At 42.7% G+C, this 17,946-nt stretch overlaps 1 protein-coding gene across 3 annotated transcripts in view; it reads left to right on the forward strand.

Annotated features, from left to right (window-relative positions):
- The window catches only part of Riox2 (ribosomal oxygenase 2), a 30,768-nt gene that overhangs the window by 10,538 nt on the left and 2,284 nt on the right, over positions 1-17,946 (forward strand). For all 3 annotated transcript variants that reach the window (XM_016000164.3, XM_006981607.4, XM_016000162.3), the window contains exons 2-8: positions 2,066-2,527; positions 5,638-5,757; positions 6,784-6,912; positions 10,327-10,430; positions 14,430-14,532; positions 15,346-15,517; positions 17,311-17,399. In XM_016000164.3, coding sequence (XP_015855650.1) covers positions 2,093-2,527; positions 5,638-5,757; positions 6,784-6,912; positions 10,327-10,430; positions 14,430-14,532; positions 15,346-15,517; positions 17,311-17,399 — 1,152 coding nt within the window. In that variant the 5' untranslated portion in view covers positions 2,066-2,092. The remainder of the gene's footprint in view (positions 1-2,065; positions 2,528-5,637; positions 5,758-6,783; positions 6,913-10,326; positions 10,431-14,429; positions 14,533-15,345; positions 15,518-17,310; positions 17,400-17,946) is intronic.

Consider the following 17,946-nt stretch of genomic DNA (forward strand, 5'->3'; position numbering starts at 1 on the left):
GAAAGAAAAAAGAAAAGAAAATCTATACAGGTTGAACATTCCTAATCCAAATTTGACATGCCCCAAAGTCTAATGAGCACCAACATGATGCCATAAGAGAAAAAATTTTTCTTATTTTTTTCAAATTGGAGGTACATGAAAGGAAGGCATAAAATTACCCCCAGGCTATGTGTATAAGTTGTATGAAGCATAAATGAATTTGGTTTTGGTTTTGATTTGTCCTCTTTTCTCCAGCCTTTGTACTAGCAGCTTGGTTATTGTCCTCTGTCTGGCACTCCTGGGTAGAAAGAAGTTAGTTCATGGAAGGGTGCCCTTGAAGGGGATGTTGGTACCTGTTGTTGGTTGTTTTTACTCTTGGGGCCACCACCCAGCTCCCAAATAAATCACATGGAGGCTTATTCTTAATTATAAATACCTGGCCTTAGCTTGGCTTGTTTCCAGCCAGCTTTTTTTTTTTTTTTTTTAACTTTAAATTATACTTTCTACCTTTTGCCTCTGGGCTTTTGCTTTTTCTTTCTTCTGTAATCTTATTTTACTCATACTCTGTGGCTTGCTGTGTAGCTGGGTGTCTGGCCCCTGATGTCCTTCTCCTCTTGTTCCTAAATCTCTACTCTCCCTGATTTCTTCTATTCTTTTTGCCTGTCAGCCCCACCCATCCTTTCTCCTGCCTCACTATTAGCTGTTCAGTTTTTTTTTATTAGACCATCAGGTGTTTTAGACAGGCACAGTAACACAGCTTCACAGAGTTTAAAAAAAAAAATGCAATATAAACACAAGTAACACACTTTAAGTTAATATTCCCCAACAGGTACCCTAGCCTCTTTTTGCCTCCCTGCTACCATGAGGTAACTGCACTTATCACATCCTCTTGGCTATGATGTTGAGACTCTCCTCAAGCTCCAGGCAACAAAGCCATCCAATAGACTAAAGCCCCTGAAACTAGGCCAAAAGAAAGCCTCCTTTAGTTGATTATCTCAAATATACAATTTCAGGTTTCGACTACGTGTCTCATTATATATTTGCAGGCATTCCAGAAGCAAACATTTTGGTCCCAAAAACTTTTGCAAATGATATTTGTAAATTTTTTTTTATTCTGTGAATATTTATATATTTTGAATTATGGTTTTTGTCTCCACATGGGGGAGACCTATATAAGTAACAAGAGTTGTCATTTGGGGATGTTTGGGAATGTTGGTCCTTTGGCTACCCAGATGTGTGCCACCGACCAGCAGTGTCATCACCATGGACACCTGGTCTACTTGATGCCCCTGTGTCTTTGTGCATATGGAATTGGAGAATTGCTGTGTTAGAGGCTAATGATGGTGATTTTTTGTTTCAGTTAAAAAGTTAAATCTTTTTGAAGACCTGTCATATACCTGCTTTTAATCTTCATTTTTAAAGCTCTTTATTATTATTATTATTATTATTATTATTATTATTATTATTATTAATGGGCAGAGGGTGAGTTCCCTGATAGTGACAGTTCTCAAGAATCATCTCACTTGAAAGTGGAGTTTCCACTGTTTAGAATCCTATTCCAGGCACCAGGTGATGCCACTGCCCAGGGCACATTGGCTTCTACTTGGGAAGGTTTAATATGGTATTGTGTTGAGCAGCACCTGGCATCAGACAGCTGTTCCTGATTCTGTCTCAAGTGTTTATAACAGAGAGTGCATCTAATTAAATTCAGGACATGGTGCTGATTGCTACCAAATTCAAGAGGTTTTGGCTTCACTGTTTCCATGGCCATAGACTAAACCTTTGAGTAAGAACTGCTGAGAGAGTTGAATGGTTTAATTTGGGATAATCAAGTTTCCTAATTAATAATGATTTCTAGGACTTAGTGCTTATATCCATAAGAAAATTGTGTTTTCCTTAAGATGACTGTAGAGACTGAGTGGTGTTTACGGCTGAACCATCTTGAAAGAAATGACACTGGCTTATGCCTGTCTCATCCTGGAGGAGTAGTACTGACTGATGAGGAGTTCTCCGAGGCCAAATGGTCACATATGGTGTATATGTGCATGCCTGCAACAACCTAACCATGTCTTTATTCTGTTGGTAGGTTTGCTTCCCTCCCTCCTTGTGAACAATGCCTAAGAAGGAACAGCCTACAGGGGATGGGAAGGAAGAAGACGGGTCTGTTTCCTGCAAGCAGATGAAGATGGATGTATCTGACAGTCTGTCTGCATTAAATTTCAGCAGCCCCACTGCTCTTTTTGAAAGTTTAATCTCACCTATCACAGTAGAGACTTTTTTCAAGGAATTCTGGGAACAAAAGCCTCTTCTCATTCAGAGGAATAACCCTTCACTGGCCACATATTACCAGTCTCTGTTCAAATTCTCAGATCTGAATAGGCTCTGCCTTCTAGGGTTGTACTATGGAAAAGATGTGAATGTCTGCCGGTGCATCAATGGGAAGAAGAAGGTTTTAAATAAGGATGGCAAAGTACACTTCCATCAGCTGAGAAAAGATTTTGATCAGAAGAGGGCAACAGTTCAGTTTCACCAACCACAGAGATTTAAGGTAACATCTCCCCACAGCAAAATTCTCATCAGTATGAAACTGGTAGCATTTGGCCACACATTAAGACTGAGAATGTGGTTTGAGGATAAAGATTATTTTGAGAATGCATAGCATCTATTTGGTCTTTAAATACATTTGAACTTGGGAGAATATATTACCTTTTAGATAAATTTGTGTGTGCAATGTGCTCACTCATGTAGGCATGTCTGGAGGACAGAAAGATGTTGGATATCTTCCTATATTGCTTTCCACCTTATATGTTTGAGGTTAGGGTCTCCCACTGACCCTGGAGCTAACCATTTGTTTAGATTGGATAGTCAGTGAGCTAAGGGGGCGGAACTGTGTCCGCCTCCTATTTCCTCAGTACTAATATTACAAACATACTTTGCTACATCATCTTGGACGTGGATACAAAGGAGCTTAACTCAGGCTCTTCTGCTTGTACAGCGGGTGTTCTCACCCACTGAGCCATCTCCCTGGTCTCTGGCTAGATATTTTGAATCTCCAACAATGATAGGTGGATGTTTTAGGTATCATAAAGCTGCAGTAACCAAAGATTCCCAAGTTTCTAACCTTATTAAAGTAACATTGCACCTCTAGGGTGTGTTTAATGACTGCTTAATTTTTGCATTTCCTCCCTCTGTGTTTTGTTCTGTTGCTGTATATTAAGGCACATGGTAGCATCAAGGTGAAAACTGAGGTTATCTCCCTTTATTGTCTACATCTTTCCAAGTGGAGGCTTCAGAGCTATGACCAGGTAGATAGCCAAGAAAGACATGTTAACATTAATAACAGAACTTGTGACACTGAGCTCCTGGGTGGTCATTGTAAATGAGGAGGGCATCCTTTTATAAAAAAAAGCACCATCACAGAGCTTGTAACTGCAACATTGACCAACATGGTTTGACTCTACATCTTTTATTAATAGGCACAGTTTGAAGATATAAAAATCAGAGGGCCAAGATAAATGGGAAAACATGCAGAACTGGTAGCATTTGGGATAACCCTTAAGAAAAGAAATAAATTCATCAATTACATACCAGTGTCGTTCCCCCCCCTCCCCGCGGCCCCCCCCCCCCCCCCCCCCCGCCCCCCTTAGTGATAACTGATGTTTGCATTGGGAGCCATAAAGTTACCTGTACATTCCTAAAAGATCTCTTGGGACACGAGAGAGCAAGAGCCAACCAAGGCTTCTTAGTGGTGCCAGATACCAAGTAATTAGAGAGCCAGGTCCTGTTGCCTCTCTTCAAAATAAATTAGGCTCTTCGGGAGCTCTGTTAACTCTTCGGAGCTATTTGGAGGCCATTAAATTAGTTTTCCTGTGCTAAGGGGAACCTCTGAGATCTATAAATAAGGAAACCCAGTGGTCTTCATTCTTAAAGGTGTCTCTGAAAGCTTTTTCCATGCTGACCCAATTCTTCCCCATCGGCTATTAATACTGGATTCTTTCAGTCCAGTGATAGAACTAATTCTCTGTGTTCACTGGTGTACCCAACAAACCAAATGTTGATAACATCAGTCACTATGCGTTCCTGTGTATTAAAGCCTTAGTCTCTGTAATATGTTTAGAGTATGTGACTTGCCTTTTGCAAACTGTCTTGAAGGTTTGGTTCACCCATACATATGCACACCCCACGAGCGCCCCCTACACACACACACACACACACACACACACACACACTCACACTCACACTCACACTCACACACTCCAAAAGGTCTTGAAAGCTGCCCACCCTGTGAGACAGGATTATTATGAAGAGTATTAAATTAGCAGGGGTTAAGCACTTAGAAAGTAGGCTATACTGTTGTCCACAAGGCCTACTTGCTGACTTCCTTATACCTGTATTAGGTAATTCAGACCTCTCAACTCAGGCATGTAGGGTTCCTCAGGCTGCTTATCACTGATGAGTGACTGGAGAAGGAGTTTAACTCAGCTTGTTCTCTTCTGTCTGTCCCCCTTCCCAGGTTGTCAGTTCTGCTCCCCTTGAGGAGTTCCCAAGTGTAAATTCCTGTCCTTACTTCCGGTTAGAGCCTCAGACTGACTTCAAAACATTACCATAGGAAATCGTAGCTTCCCAAATCTAACATTTCCAGAACATTTTTTTCCTCCTGAAACTGTGTGTGTGTGTGTGTGTGTGTGTGTGTGTGTGTGTGTGTGTGTATGTGTGTATAGGGGGTGCTGGTGGGGTCTGTGTTTGGATTGGTTGGGGGTGCAAGTAGAGTATGTGTGTGTGTGTGTGTGTATGTTTGTAGGGGGCGCTGGTGGGGTGTGTATATTTGTAGGTGATCTGGGGGGTGGAGTGTGTGTGTAGGGGAGTGCTGGTAGGCTGTGTGTATATGTGGGTGGTGTAGTTGGGGTATGTGTGTTTGTGTGTGGGTGAGGGGTACAGGTGAGGTGTGTATATGTGTGTGTATGTGAAGGCTATTTTCCTCCATCATGTTTTATCTTTTTTCTTTCTTGAAGCAGGACCATTCATTGGACCTGACGCTCCCCACTTAGGCTAGACTGCCATCACCTTTCTAGAGCTGGGCCTAAAGGCATACACTGTGTCCAGCTTTTTGAGTGGGTGCCAAGGATTCAAGCTCATCTCTCCATGTCTGTGTGACAGGCACTTTACTGGCTGAGCTCGTACTTCCCAGCCCCTGACAATTGGCTCTTTAGCAGAGCCTTTTCCCATCTCAGTAAATGGATCAAGTCCAGAAGCAGCTTGTTTCTCTTTTCCCCCTTTGGTTTGCAGAGTCCTTCTCCACCTCCACAGTGTGTCTCCCCCTTTTCATTTTTCTCTGCCACTCTAACCACTCTGCTCATTCCTTGCTTTTACTGCTTAATCAGTAGCTTCCAGGTAGGTCTCTCTTGAAGTTCTGCTGTCCATTCCGTGCCTGACAGCCAGAGTAAGCTTTTAAAAGTATAAATTGAATTGCCTTTCTGACCAGTCTCTCACTTACCTGTTCATATCCTTTGCCAGGAGTGTGCAGAGATTTGAAGATTCCAGAGGAACCTTGCACTGTTTAATTGTCTGACCTGTAAATTGCATCACAGAGACATCCTAACTGAACAGATCATTTCTTTATTTTCTATTCACACCCCTTTTCTTTTTTCTTTGTTAAAGAATGAGTTTTGGAGGATCCAGGAAAAGCTGGAATGTTACTTTGGTTCCTTAGTCGGCTCGAATATATACATGACTCCAGCAGGATCTCAGGGGCTCCCTCCACATTATGATGATGTTGAGGTAAGAGAAGAAGCATAGTGCCCAGGGTGGAAAGCAGGAGCTGCTGAGAGCCAGGCTTGTTGGCTTGTCAGGGTTGATGTCATTGCTCTGGAGAGCTGGTAGACCAGGACTGTAGCTGTTCTTCTGTGTCCTCCCTGGAGATCCTGACCTCATCTCCAGGTTGGGATGTTGAGCCAAGCATATCCCTGCAAACTGGTTTCCTGCTCTTTCTCAAAGCAGAGGCATGGCTTCAGCCTTGCTAATTCAAAGACAAGCACACTCTTTAGAAACAGGATTTTTTCTCTAATAAAAGCAAACAAAAAATGACTTCTAAAAAAAATTATAAAGAAAGTAAGGTGGATCACAGTCCTTACATTTGCTTTCACTTTGTCCATTTCGGTGGTTGCCAACAGTATGTATATTTTTTCCACTTGTAAAAATCTTCGTGCAGCTTGAATGAAGGTCCTGGTTCCACTTAAGCCCTGGCACCTTGGCAAGTGTTGATTTAATTCTTATGTGGCTTCCAAAAAAGTTAACTCATTGGCTTGGGTATTTTGTAGTTTTATTTTTGTACTTATACAAGGTGTGAACACAGATATTAACAAAAAATCCCTTTTTCCCCCTGAGAGCTATTTGATGTAAACACATTGTCCAACAGTGGTGTGTGTGTGTTTAATATTCCTAGTAGACTATTAAGACAATTTTAGCCAAATGAAGAATAAACTATTAATTTTTTCTATTTGCCAAGGATCCTTGTAATTTTTACGCTTTGGGTCATTTACTTATATCAAATTTTTCTATCTGAGATTATGATTTCTACTGCCTAGCTGTTAGAAGATTCAAAAGCTAGTGGCATATAAAGAGCTCAGCAATGTCTTGACAAGTGAGAAGAATGAATGTCCAACACCAGGATTCCTGATTACTAGTGGTGGCAGCTTATGTCTGTAGAAGGGGCATGCATTTCTGATGTTTGAAAGTTTTAGAAGCTCCTTGCCCACAGCTTGTCAGGAAGCTTTCTCATGCTCTCGGGTCTGTGGCTTTCTGTAGGTTTTTATCGTGCAGCTGGAGGGAGAGAAACACTGGCGCCTCTACTCCCCAACTGTGCCCCTCGCACGTGAGTACAGCGTGGAGCCCGAGGAACGGATTGGCACACCAACACATGACTTCATATTGAAGGTATGGCAAGGGCATGTGGCACATCTCTGGAGCTGGTTATCTCTGTTGCTATGACAAGTTCAGGCAGAGTTTCCAGGTAGTGTAAAGATGCCTGTGGGAATGTATCCTGAGGATTCCAGGGATGGGTAGCTCTCACTGTAGCCCTCCAGACCAGGTGGCTTCTGTAAGGTCTTAGAAAAGTGAGCTAAGGTAGTCTTCTGCTTATCTTCCAAAAAACCCTATTTCCATGTATGTTCCAGCTCAGCAGAAATAAGTTGAATTCAGTGAATCGCCAACTTCTCGAGAATAAAGTGGAAGATTTGACATTGACCTGTTTCTCCACATTTAAGTCAGTAGTAGCATGTAAGCACAACACAGCCAAGATTTCCTTCATTTTCTTGGTAGAAACTCCAGTACCACCTTTTTCTTCCTGATAGTGCAGCTCTTCCGCTCCCCAACATAGCGTTGCTAGATGAATAGTAGCTAGGAAAGTGCTCATGGGTTCCTTCTCCAGGGAGCCAAGTAGCTTGACCATGTATTGCTCCTTGGCATCTTGCTTGCAGTGCGTTTGGGTGGGAACATAGCCAGGCTCAGGCAGGAAGTGGTCTTGAATAAAGGATGTAAATAGGCAGGAATAGCTTCATAAGTAAACTTCATGCCCTTTATTAGAAAACGTACATACTTTTCTTACATTGGAACTATTTGTGTGTAGTTAAGTGTTCCCATATTTCTTGCATCGTTAGGGTATAACTAGTACCTAATTCTTATCTATGTCTGTATCTCTTTCTTGATTTTAAAATTTACCTGCCAAAAGCTAGAAGGAAACAGTACCTTGTTTTTTGATGGGTGCCTAATATTATTATTAGGAAACTTGAATAAATAATGTTTTTATGTGCACTTGATAAGTTGTCATCAGACTATAGCTCATTGACCAAAATTCTGTCCTGCTAGATTATTAGAGTATAATCGCACCCGTTCAGAATGCATTGTCCTAATATACTGCTCACATTCTCCTCTGTTGTGGGGCCTGTAAACCAAAGATACCTCAGTAGGCTCCTTCAAGTGGACTCTGTCTTAGTTCCTCTTCTATTGCTGGGATAAAACACTATGACCAAGGTAACTTATAAAAGAAAGCACTTGCCAGGCGGTGGTGGCGCACGCCTTTAATCCCAGCACTCGGGAGGCAGAGCCAGGCGGATCTCTGTGAGTTCGAGGCCAGCATGGGCTACAGAGTGAGTTCCAGGAAAGGCGCAAAGCTACACAGAGAAACCCTGTCTCGAAAAACCAAAAATAAAATAAAATAAAATAAAAGAAAGCACTTAATTGGGCTTATGATTTCAGAGGGGTGGAGTCCATGATGGAGTAGTGAAGGCAGGGTGACAGAACAGCTGAGAGCTCATGTCTCATATTGTAAACAGGCAGAGAGAGAGAGAGAGACGGGGAGAGAGAGAGAGCGAGCGAGCGAGAGCGCGAGCGAGAGCGCGAGCGAGCATAGGGCTTGGCAGGAGGCTTTTAAAGCCTCAAGCCTGCCTCCAGTGACACACCTCCAACAGGACCACACCTTCTAATTCTTCCCAAGCAGCCACCAACTGGAAACCAAGTATTCAAACATACAAACCTATGAGAACCATTCTTTTTCTAACCACCACACTCTGAGGCGGGAGTAGGGGCCTGCAGTGATACTTCCAAAGCCCTTATCAACCGTCCCACTATTCTAGTGCTAGCCTGGGTAGTGGGTCTATGGGTCTCAGGGTGCAAAAGCCCCTCTAGTCTCTGCTTGGGGCTGTGACATAGTTAGAGTTGAATTAAGCTGATGTCACTTAGCTACAGTGCCCTTTAGCAAATAAACTATTTATCTAAATCAGGAGATCATAATATTTACCCTGCAGGCTGTGGGGATTGAAGTATATCATTTTGATGCTTCCTTTATAATAAAATTCCTTGGATGAGATGTCTGTATGTCTCTGTAAGTCTCTGTTATCATAGTGATTGTTGTAATAACATAGATTTAATTTTAGTCCAGAGGTCAGAAGTCTTAAGTTGGGCCTACTAGTGTTGGCAGAACTTCATTCCTGCTGGGGGATCTGCCTCCTTGTCTTTCCTGAAAGGCCTGAGGGCAGTATTCTGATTCTTGTGGAGTGAATGAAGTATATATGTGAAGGCCTTCAGGTAGCACAGAAATGATAAACAATGAGTGTAATTGTCAAAAAAAAAAAAAAATGTTTATTTACTTGAAGTACTACCATTTTGATATATAGAGTAAACCAGCAGCCAAATAAACCCTTAAGAATGTCTCTACACACACAAACACATACATAACACATACACATACATTCACACATACATGCACACTTCATAATATATCCATAGCATGCACATACATACACGCACATTTTATACTTACATACTCAACATGTATACTTTATACATATATGTACAAGTACACAGACAAACGTATATTTTCTCTTGCTTTGAAGAAAATCTTTTAAATTCCCTCTAAGCTGATGTGTTGAGCACTGCTTCCCAGGCTCTTGGGTTTTAAACAGATCTTGACTGCTTTCTGTACTTTGAAAGAGAAGGTGAGCAGCTCAAGATGCCTTTTCTTCTTAGTCACTACACAGAATATTGTATTCTGGATGAGATTAGGGCAAAGGTAGCTCAGGGCAGAAGTAAGAGCAGAGTATTTCTGTCATTAGTGTAGGAGAGAGGAAAGGGAGATTGGAAGTAGCTTACCCATCCATGAAAATTACTCATGTTTAATTACATCCAGTTTAGTTTTCAGTTTAGATAGAGATAGGATAATTTTCCTTCCTTCCTTCCTTCCTTCCTTCCTTCCTTCCTTCCTTCCTTCCTTCCTTCCTTCCTTCCATCCATCCATCCATCCATCCACCTATCCATTTATGTTCTACACTGCATGCTTTGCTGGTGTAGACTCTGAGGAGTACAAGGTAGGTATGATAAAGAAACTGTCAGAAAGACCTAAAGAAAAGTCTTGAGATGAGGACTGGCAGTGACTAATAAAAGTATACCCCATTGCTGTCCCAGTGCTTGGAAACATTTCCTTAATCCTCTGAATAGTGCTGTAGGCTTTGGGGCTAGTGTTCCATCTTAGAGAGAAACTAAGGCAAGGGGCAGATAAGCAAGTCTCACTGGTCCTATGACTGAAAGCCCTAGCTTAACCAAGAGGGAGAGAGTAGACACCCAGAAACAGGGTGTTGCCTTTTTTTGCATCTTCATCCTGTGGGGTTAGTTTCAGTTATATCTGGTGTCTCCTTGAAAATAAAGACTGTGTCAGGCTCACAGACACCACATGAGCCTAGCACACAGACTCTTCCTGGAACAGTGGTTTCTAGAATGTAGAACTTAAAACATGTTTATCTTCTTAAATCAAAAGAGACTATGATGTGTACTTACCACCTCTCTTTCTTCCTTTAGCCTGGTGATTTGTTGTACTTGCCCAGAGGGACCATTCATCAGGCAGATACTCCTTCAGGCCTGATCCACTCTACTCACGTGACCATTAGCACCTATCAGAACAAGTAAGGCCTTTGCTTCCTACTAACCGAGTATCTTAGGACAGCTCTGAGTTATCACTCACAGCAGCTACATTCAGGATAGACCTGAGGCAGTTGTCTACTACCTGTTCTGTGCTTCCTTTCTTACTGACATCCATATTTCTTTGACATGTCAGCCTGTCTAGATATCCTACTGTAAGCCTCATAGATCTCACTGTATGTAAGGGATGCTGGAAAGTGCCTAAATAGAGGATAGAGGGTCCCTTCGAGAGGCAAGGAACAGAAAAGCAGAAAACCTATAGCTATGGGTATATCACAGTAGGCTTGCAGAGAGACCCCTGGAGCTTAGAAGAATATGTTCAGTTCAACTTGAGTATCAGGGATGGGCTCAGAGGAGACTTACATACAGATGAGTGAATCTTAATGGATGATTAAGTAGGTGTGGGTCAGAAGGTCAGGGGAGGTAGGAGAAGGCATTCCAAGACCAAAGGACATCAAGTTCCTCCTACTGAAAAGCAGTAACTTGTAAAACGAGTTAGGAAGTATAGCTCTACTTCCTCATGACTGCTGTGAGAAACTCACCCAGTGTTTAGGAGATTTACTGGGGGAAGTAGCTGCATCCTGGCTGGCCTGAGGTTAGTGCTATTTGCACACAGTTGGGAGGCCTAAATTTGTATTAGGTTTCCATTTTTGAAAATACCTAACTGGATAAAGAACAGAAAATCTCTGAGACCAGTCAAGATGAGCAGGGGGAGATAGAGAGAGGGCCCAGTGGAGAAGATGAGCAAGGGGAGATAGAGAGAGGGCCCAGTGGAGAAGATGAGCAGGGGAGATAGAGAGAGGGCCCAGTGGAGAAGATGAGCAGGGGAGATAGAGATGGCCCAGTGGAGAAGATGAGCAGGGGAGATAGAGAGATGGCCCAGTGGAGAAGATGAGCAGGGGAGAAGAGAGATGGCCCAGTGGAGAAGATGAGCAGGGGAGATAGAGAGATGGCCCAGTGGAGAAGATGAGCAGGGGGAGATAGAGAGATGGCCCAGTGGTCAAGATGAGCAGGGGAGATAGAGAGATGGCCCAGTGGAGAAGATGAGCAGGGGAGATAGAGAGAGGGCCCAGTGGAGAAGATGAGCAGGGGAGATAGAGAGATGGCCCAGTGGTCAAGATGAGCAGGGGAGATAGAGAGATGGCCCAGTGGTCAAGATGAGCAGGGGAGATAGAGAGATGGCCCAATGGAGAAGATGAGCAGGGGGAGATAGAGATGGCCCAGTGGAGAAGATGAGCAGGGGAGATAGAGAGATGGCCCAGTGGAGAAGATGAGCAGGGGAGATAGAGAGATGGCCCAGTGGAGAAGATGAGCAGGGGAGATAGAGATGGCCCAGTGGAGAAGATGAGCAGGGGAGATAGAGAGATGGCCCAGTGGAGAAGATGAGCAGGGGAGATAGAGAGATGGCCCAGTGGAGAAGATGAGCAGGGGAGATAGAGAGAGGGCCCAGTGGTCAAGATGAGCAGGGGAGATAGAGAGATGGCCCAGTGGAGAAGATGAGCAGGGGAGATAGGGAGATGGCCCAGTGGAGAAGAGTGCTGCTTTCTATGCAAGCATGAGGACCTGAGTGGAGATAATCAGCATCCCTGTGAAAGGTAAAGGAGTTTGGGATGGTGTGCATATATCTGTAACCCCTGTGGTATAGACAGTAGGAACAAGGGAATCACTGGGACTTGGCTACCATCATGACTCCAGGTTCTAAGAGACCCTATCTCAAAGGAGTATGGCAGAGTGATAGAGCAGGACCTCTGATATCCTGCTCTGGCCTCAGCATGCATAAACACACAGTCATGTGCATATAATCACACTCACTGACAAATATACTCTCATATTCCCACACATGGAAAAAGAAGAGTAGGGACAGTTAAGAATGAGTCATAGGAACCCTGAAAGTTCAGGCCGAAGAGTGTGAACCTTGGCAATCACATAGCTGGCCTTATAAATGTCTGTATCTTCTGGTGCTCCATCATTACAGTCACAGTTAATCCCTTGCTCCTAATTCTGCTTGGTGGGAGCATTGATGGTTCCATGGTAGAATTCTTGCTTTCTTAACTCCTGCTTTTCTTTCATTTCTCTTTCCATTACCATCTGGTTTCCTTTTTCTTATTCTCTTTTTGTTTTTGTTTTTAAAGATTATTTTGTTTTCTGTATATTGGTATTTGGCTGAATGTATGTATGTACATATGTGCTGCATATATATATACCTGGTGCCCTCTTAGGCCACAAGAGGATGTTAGGTGCCTTGGACTTAGAGTTACAGATAATTGTGAGCCACTGTATGGTTGTGTTGGGAACCAACACTAAGTCTTCAAGTTCCTTTCACCACTCCAGGCCCTCTTTAGTGTGTGTGTGAGAGAGACCTACAGAAAGGGAGGGAGGGAAGGAGGAGGAGAGAGAGAGAGAACGCACGTGCGCACGTGAGAGCGAGAGCGTTAGAGCTAGAGCTATCTGTCTAGCTGTGTTCTCTACCCACTGTGGGTTCCAGGGACCATAATCGGGCCTTCCTGGCAAGTGCCTCTATTCATTGATCCATCTTGCCAGCCCCGTTTTTGGTCACTCTCTCTTTTTCCTCTGCATCTCATGTGGATATTGCTATCATCCATTCCTATCATCCATTTCATCCATCTTTTGTTACCTTAAACTAATCATCTGGGGCTAGGGAAGAGTTTTCCAGGTTGCAGGTTGCTGGTCTGGACTGTGAGTGGGTGGGCACTGTGGCTGCTGTACCTAGTCTGAACTCGGATTTGGATAAGAAATACAGGAGCTAGAATGGAGGAATGTTATCTGAGAGCCAGGCCTTTCCACAGGTGTTTCTGTGCGCTGAATGTGGGCTCCTACTATGGTAAGGAAGTGTACAGCCACTTAATGCCTCTCAAAGAGGCATCATTGAAATAGCAGGGGCCTGCTATGTGGGCTCCTGCAGAGTGAATTAGGTAATACAAAGCAAATCCCTGAGTAGGTGGTGTTATTCCTGATTTTCGGCAACTCCCAAGATGATAATATTACTCTCAGAAGAACACTTTCTCTGCAATCAAATTCCTGTATGAGCCATTGGCATAGGATTTCCACCCAAAACCCTGGAAAGGGAGCATGTATTTTCCTTATTCAGAGATACACATCTGTCCTCTGTCTTCAGGAAGAGTGAAGGAGGCTGTGCCGTAGTCGCACATGAGTGTGACCACCACATAGTTGATGCTCTGGGGAAAATGTGTCTCAAAGGCTCTTGTGCCCTCCTTGGCCACTCTTCTAGGGTGGGAAGCAAGAAGAGTGCCAGTTTTCCTGGACTTGAGAAGCAGAAGCCATTCTGTGACTTTCCACTTGGCATGTAGTCCTCAATTTGAAATCGGCTGGTGACACCGGAGAAATTTAAACAAGCTAAGCAGTGTTTAAAGAAAGCAACCCCACAGAGTGTTTTTCTTACTTAAAACTGGTACATGGTTGGGAAAGAGCTAATTCTAACTGCCACAGAGGTGGAAATGAGACAATTCTAACTACCTTAGAGGAGGCAAAGTTAATTGAACACTGCTAGTTATCTCTAGGTGTTATTTTTGGACCCTGACTTGCTCTGTACCCCAGTAAAACCATTATTAGAAATTAATTTTGTTTTAAACTGTTGATGTTGGTGGGTATTTTACTGAGGAACAGCTTCTCTCTTATTAAGTAAAATGTGGCATTTCACTGTTCAAGTACAGAGATTTGTCTGTCACCTTAAAAGTATTTCTGTTGAACTTAATGCCTGTAAGGTTTTTTTTCTAGGACTTTGTCATTGAGTGTTGAAATTTCCCATAAAACTGTCCTCTAGAGGCTGTGTTTAGTCTAATCATTTGAAGTTCCTTCTTTGTGATAGTGTCTCTTTAATTTTCTGAGTCCCTGGTAATGGGCAAGTGAGACCTCAGTTGGCAGCTTTGGTAGTAATGGATATTTACATATCTTGTTTATTCATTAACAACTTTGGTTTTTCATTTTCTTGTTTCATGTTCTAGTTCATGGGGAGATTTCCTGTTGGATTCCATTTCTGGCCTTGTATTTGACATTGCAAAGGAAGATGTGGCATTAAGGACTGGAATGCCCCTGAAGATGCTCATGGTAAGAACAGAAGCAGATAGAAATGGAGGTGGCAAGCCAGGGACCAGGCCAGGTGAAGCTCTGCCTCCCAGGGACCCAAGGACCTTCTTCCCAGATCAAATGAGCTAGCCTTCTGTGCTGGCCTGCTGAGCTGCTGGGTTTACACAGCAGATGGAGTGTGGCTTCATGGGGGGCCATTCATCTGAGGCCAGTTGTGACTGTTGTTCAAAGGTGTTTTGTGTGTTTTCACAGCAGTAGTAAGACTGGGAGTATTGGATGAATAAATAGTTGAACAAATTAACATGGCCACAAGTCTATACAGAGCACCCATCAGGTTTCTAGTTTGAGAAGAGGCACATGCAGACTTGGGCCTTGATATGTTCCTTGGTTTCCTGACCATTTCTGCATTTGGAACAGCAGGAGTAGTATACTCTTGGGCTAGCTTTTAGTAAGTTGATTGGGGCTGAATCAAACAAAGGTTCCTTTCATTACCTAAGGTGATCAATGACTTGCTTCCCAAAGACAGAGCCTGGACTATACTATATTTCCAAGGACCCCCTTCTCCAAGCAAAATTCTGAAAATGGTTTTAGTTACTGTTTTGATTTACATTTTAACAAATGATAGACTGTGTAAGATGAACAGTGTGCACAAGGAATTAATAGGCTTCCTTTTCCTAAGGTCCATGCTGTCCCTCCCTACCATGGAATGGCATAGTTTCTGTCAGTGGGTGCTAGCCTAATAGTGTTGGGATTGAGGCTCAGCATACTACAGTCAAAACTGACCTGGCCCTGTCTCCACCAGCATCCAGTCAAGGTTCACGTCTTTACTTTTAGCATATGGAAACCCCTACTGCTGAAAAAAGAAAGTTGAGTGGCTTTCTGAGGACCCTTGCAGACCGTCTAGAGGACAGAGAAGGACTGCTGTCATCAGACATGAAGAAGGATTTTATCGTGTACAGACTGCCCCCTTACTGTGAGGAAACTGGATCAGATGTGTTGGAACCAGGTGGAGCTTGATTTTTCCTTCTGGGTGCCTGGGGTAATGGGGAATGCTTGATGATTTACTGGCTTGTCTCCACTTGGAGCAGATGGAACATATGAAACGTTTTAGGCTTCATGTGGACAGCAATCTCTCCTTAGTGTATGTGGTTTGACAGACATGCTGTCCTCATTACACCCAAGTCATTTTCAGAACTTGCCTACAGTATGACGGGAAATAACTAATTTTGGTTGAGGAATGTATTTATGAGTAGTCGTTAATTCATCATCTTTAAAAATGTTTAAGAACTTGAATACTGACATCTTGTCAGAATTAAGGCAAGCATGTAAAAATGTTGTCACCACCAGGTAAATAAAAGAATGGGCAAAGATAGCATGAATCTCCCAAGTTGTAGGTGATTGTAAGTGACAGGTCTAGTCTTGAACTGGTAAAATGCCAGATACCTGCTGTCAGTGTCCTTTAGCAAAAGCTACTAAGAACACACTCCCAAATTCAAAGTTGTATATTTTGACTTGTAACCAGAAAGCTGTACACATTGAAAATTGTAGATTATCTCTGTAAAACTGTATTAGAAAGGATTCACAGGATGTGGTCTTAATCTAGGATATTTCAGAGTTTCAAGAGGACACATAAAAAAAAAGCATTGTTATGGAGTGGTGCTGTCTGGAAGTAGATGGGTCTTTTAGATATTACCCACTGAGTGGGAAGAATGTATGAGACTTAAGATGCCTCCGATATGCAGCACCTTCACTGAAACCAGGGTAGACTGTTGGGTCACTAATAGTTTGAGCAGTGTTTTTGGTTTTGCTTGAGTTCAGACCCAGTTATGAGTGGTGGTACTTTTACATTTTGATTAGTCAGTCACAGTGATTTTGGCTGACAGTGATGTTCTGTTAAATAGCGTTGAAGAGAGTGCTGAGATGTAGTGCTAACTGGGGCTAGCCCTTTATCCTGGAGTCAACAAGAATCTTTTCCTTATAAAAGTCTCACCTATCACAAGGTGACAACCACTAAAGTATGTAAGTCCCTACTTACAATGAATGTATATACATCTTTATTGTACAATCTGTGAAGGAAGTTAAAAATTTGATTTTGATTGCATCTATTCACAATAGCATTTTTTACTAGTAATGTATTAATCTTTACGAGAACATAAACTTGCTGAATATCCCTGCATATGTTCCAGAAAGGTTATGTAATGTTTTCCCTAGTTTAGCTACTATAGTCAATAAAGTTATGATTCTTTAATACTTTGCAGACCAGCTGACCTATAAGGCCTGCTTGTTTCTTGTGGTTCTTTTCATTCTAGTTTACTTTAGAAAGAGTACACTGTCTTGTTCTGTGAATGGTCTTAAAGGACACAATGCTTCACTTACATGGACTAAATCGTGTGCCATTGTCACACAGCTCATTCCTTCCAGAGCCCAAATGTAGAGAGGTGAGAATTCGCAGAGAGCAACAGTTCTTTCCATCCACTGTGCTTTGGGCTTACTTGTACTTATTTAATGTACTCTTTGTGTGTGAGGTTGGGAATTGAATACAGGCTTTGTGCATGCTAGGTAAGCACCCTCCACTGAGCCCCACACCTAGCCCTCTAATTCACTATTAACTTGCATTATTATTTACCTAATGATATGTCTGTATCACTATAAGAATGAGATCCATGGGGATCCAAGCTTCACTTTTAATTATCACCATACATGTTGGAGTGAGTGCTTGGGAGAATGTGAGCTAAAAGATGCATTGCAAGCAAGTATGAACCTGTTGGTTTCTTTTTGATGGCTGGTTTTCTTTTCTAGGTGATAAGTTCCCAACGTTGGACAGCACAATAAGACTGCAGTTTCAAGACCACATAGTCATCACAGTAGGGCCAGATCAGAATCAATCTGTGAGTATCCAGAGAAAGATTTCCTCTGTTCGTACTATTTCCATGAATCTCATATTACTCCAGTCAGGTAATGCCTGTCTCACAGTTCCTGTTCCAAACTGTCCTTCATGTTGGCAGTGTAGGAGCTTACCCTCAACCCCGGAGTCCTGTTTCTTCTCCTGTGAGTTTATTTCTGATCTTTGCTTCCTAATCTACTGTAGGCTACACTGCTCATTCATGTACAACTGAAGAACTTGTTTTGAGTTTCCCTGTCTCAGTCCCTCTCGTTCTTTATAGACTGCAGAGATCTGGCTTAAATTCTATAGTATAGATCATAGAGAACAAAGTCTCTTGTTCTTGGCCTTTTTGTTCAGTGGTTCTCCAAACTGGCTAATAGGAAAGCTTCCTGAAATTGTAAATTCCTGTGGCTAGAGTGATGGCTCAGTAGTTAAGAGCACTTGCTACTCTTTCAGAGGACCCAGTTTCGATTCTCAGGCAGCTCACAACCATCCAGTTCCAGGGCATTCATTGTCCTCTTCTGTCCTCAGTAAGTTCTAGGAATGTAGGT

The sequence above is a fragment of the Peromyscus maniculatus genome, chromosome 12 (genome assembly GCF_049852395.1).
Source record: "Peromyscus maniculatus bairdii isolate BWxNUB_F1_BW_parent chromosome 12, HU_Pman_BW_mat_3.1, whole genome shotgun sequence".
In the NCBI taxonomy this organism is placed as follows: domain Eukaryota; kingdom Metazoa; phylum Chordata; class Mammalia; order Rodentia; family Cricetidae; genus Peromyscus; species Peromyscus maniculatus.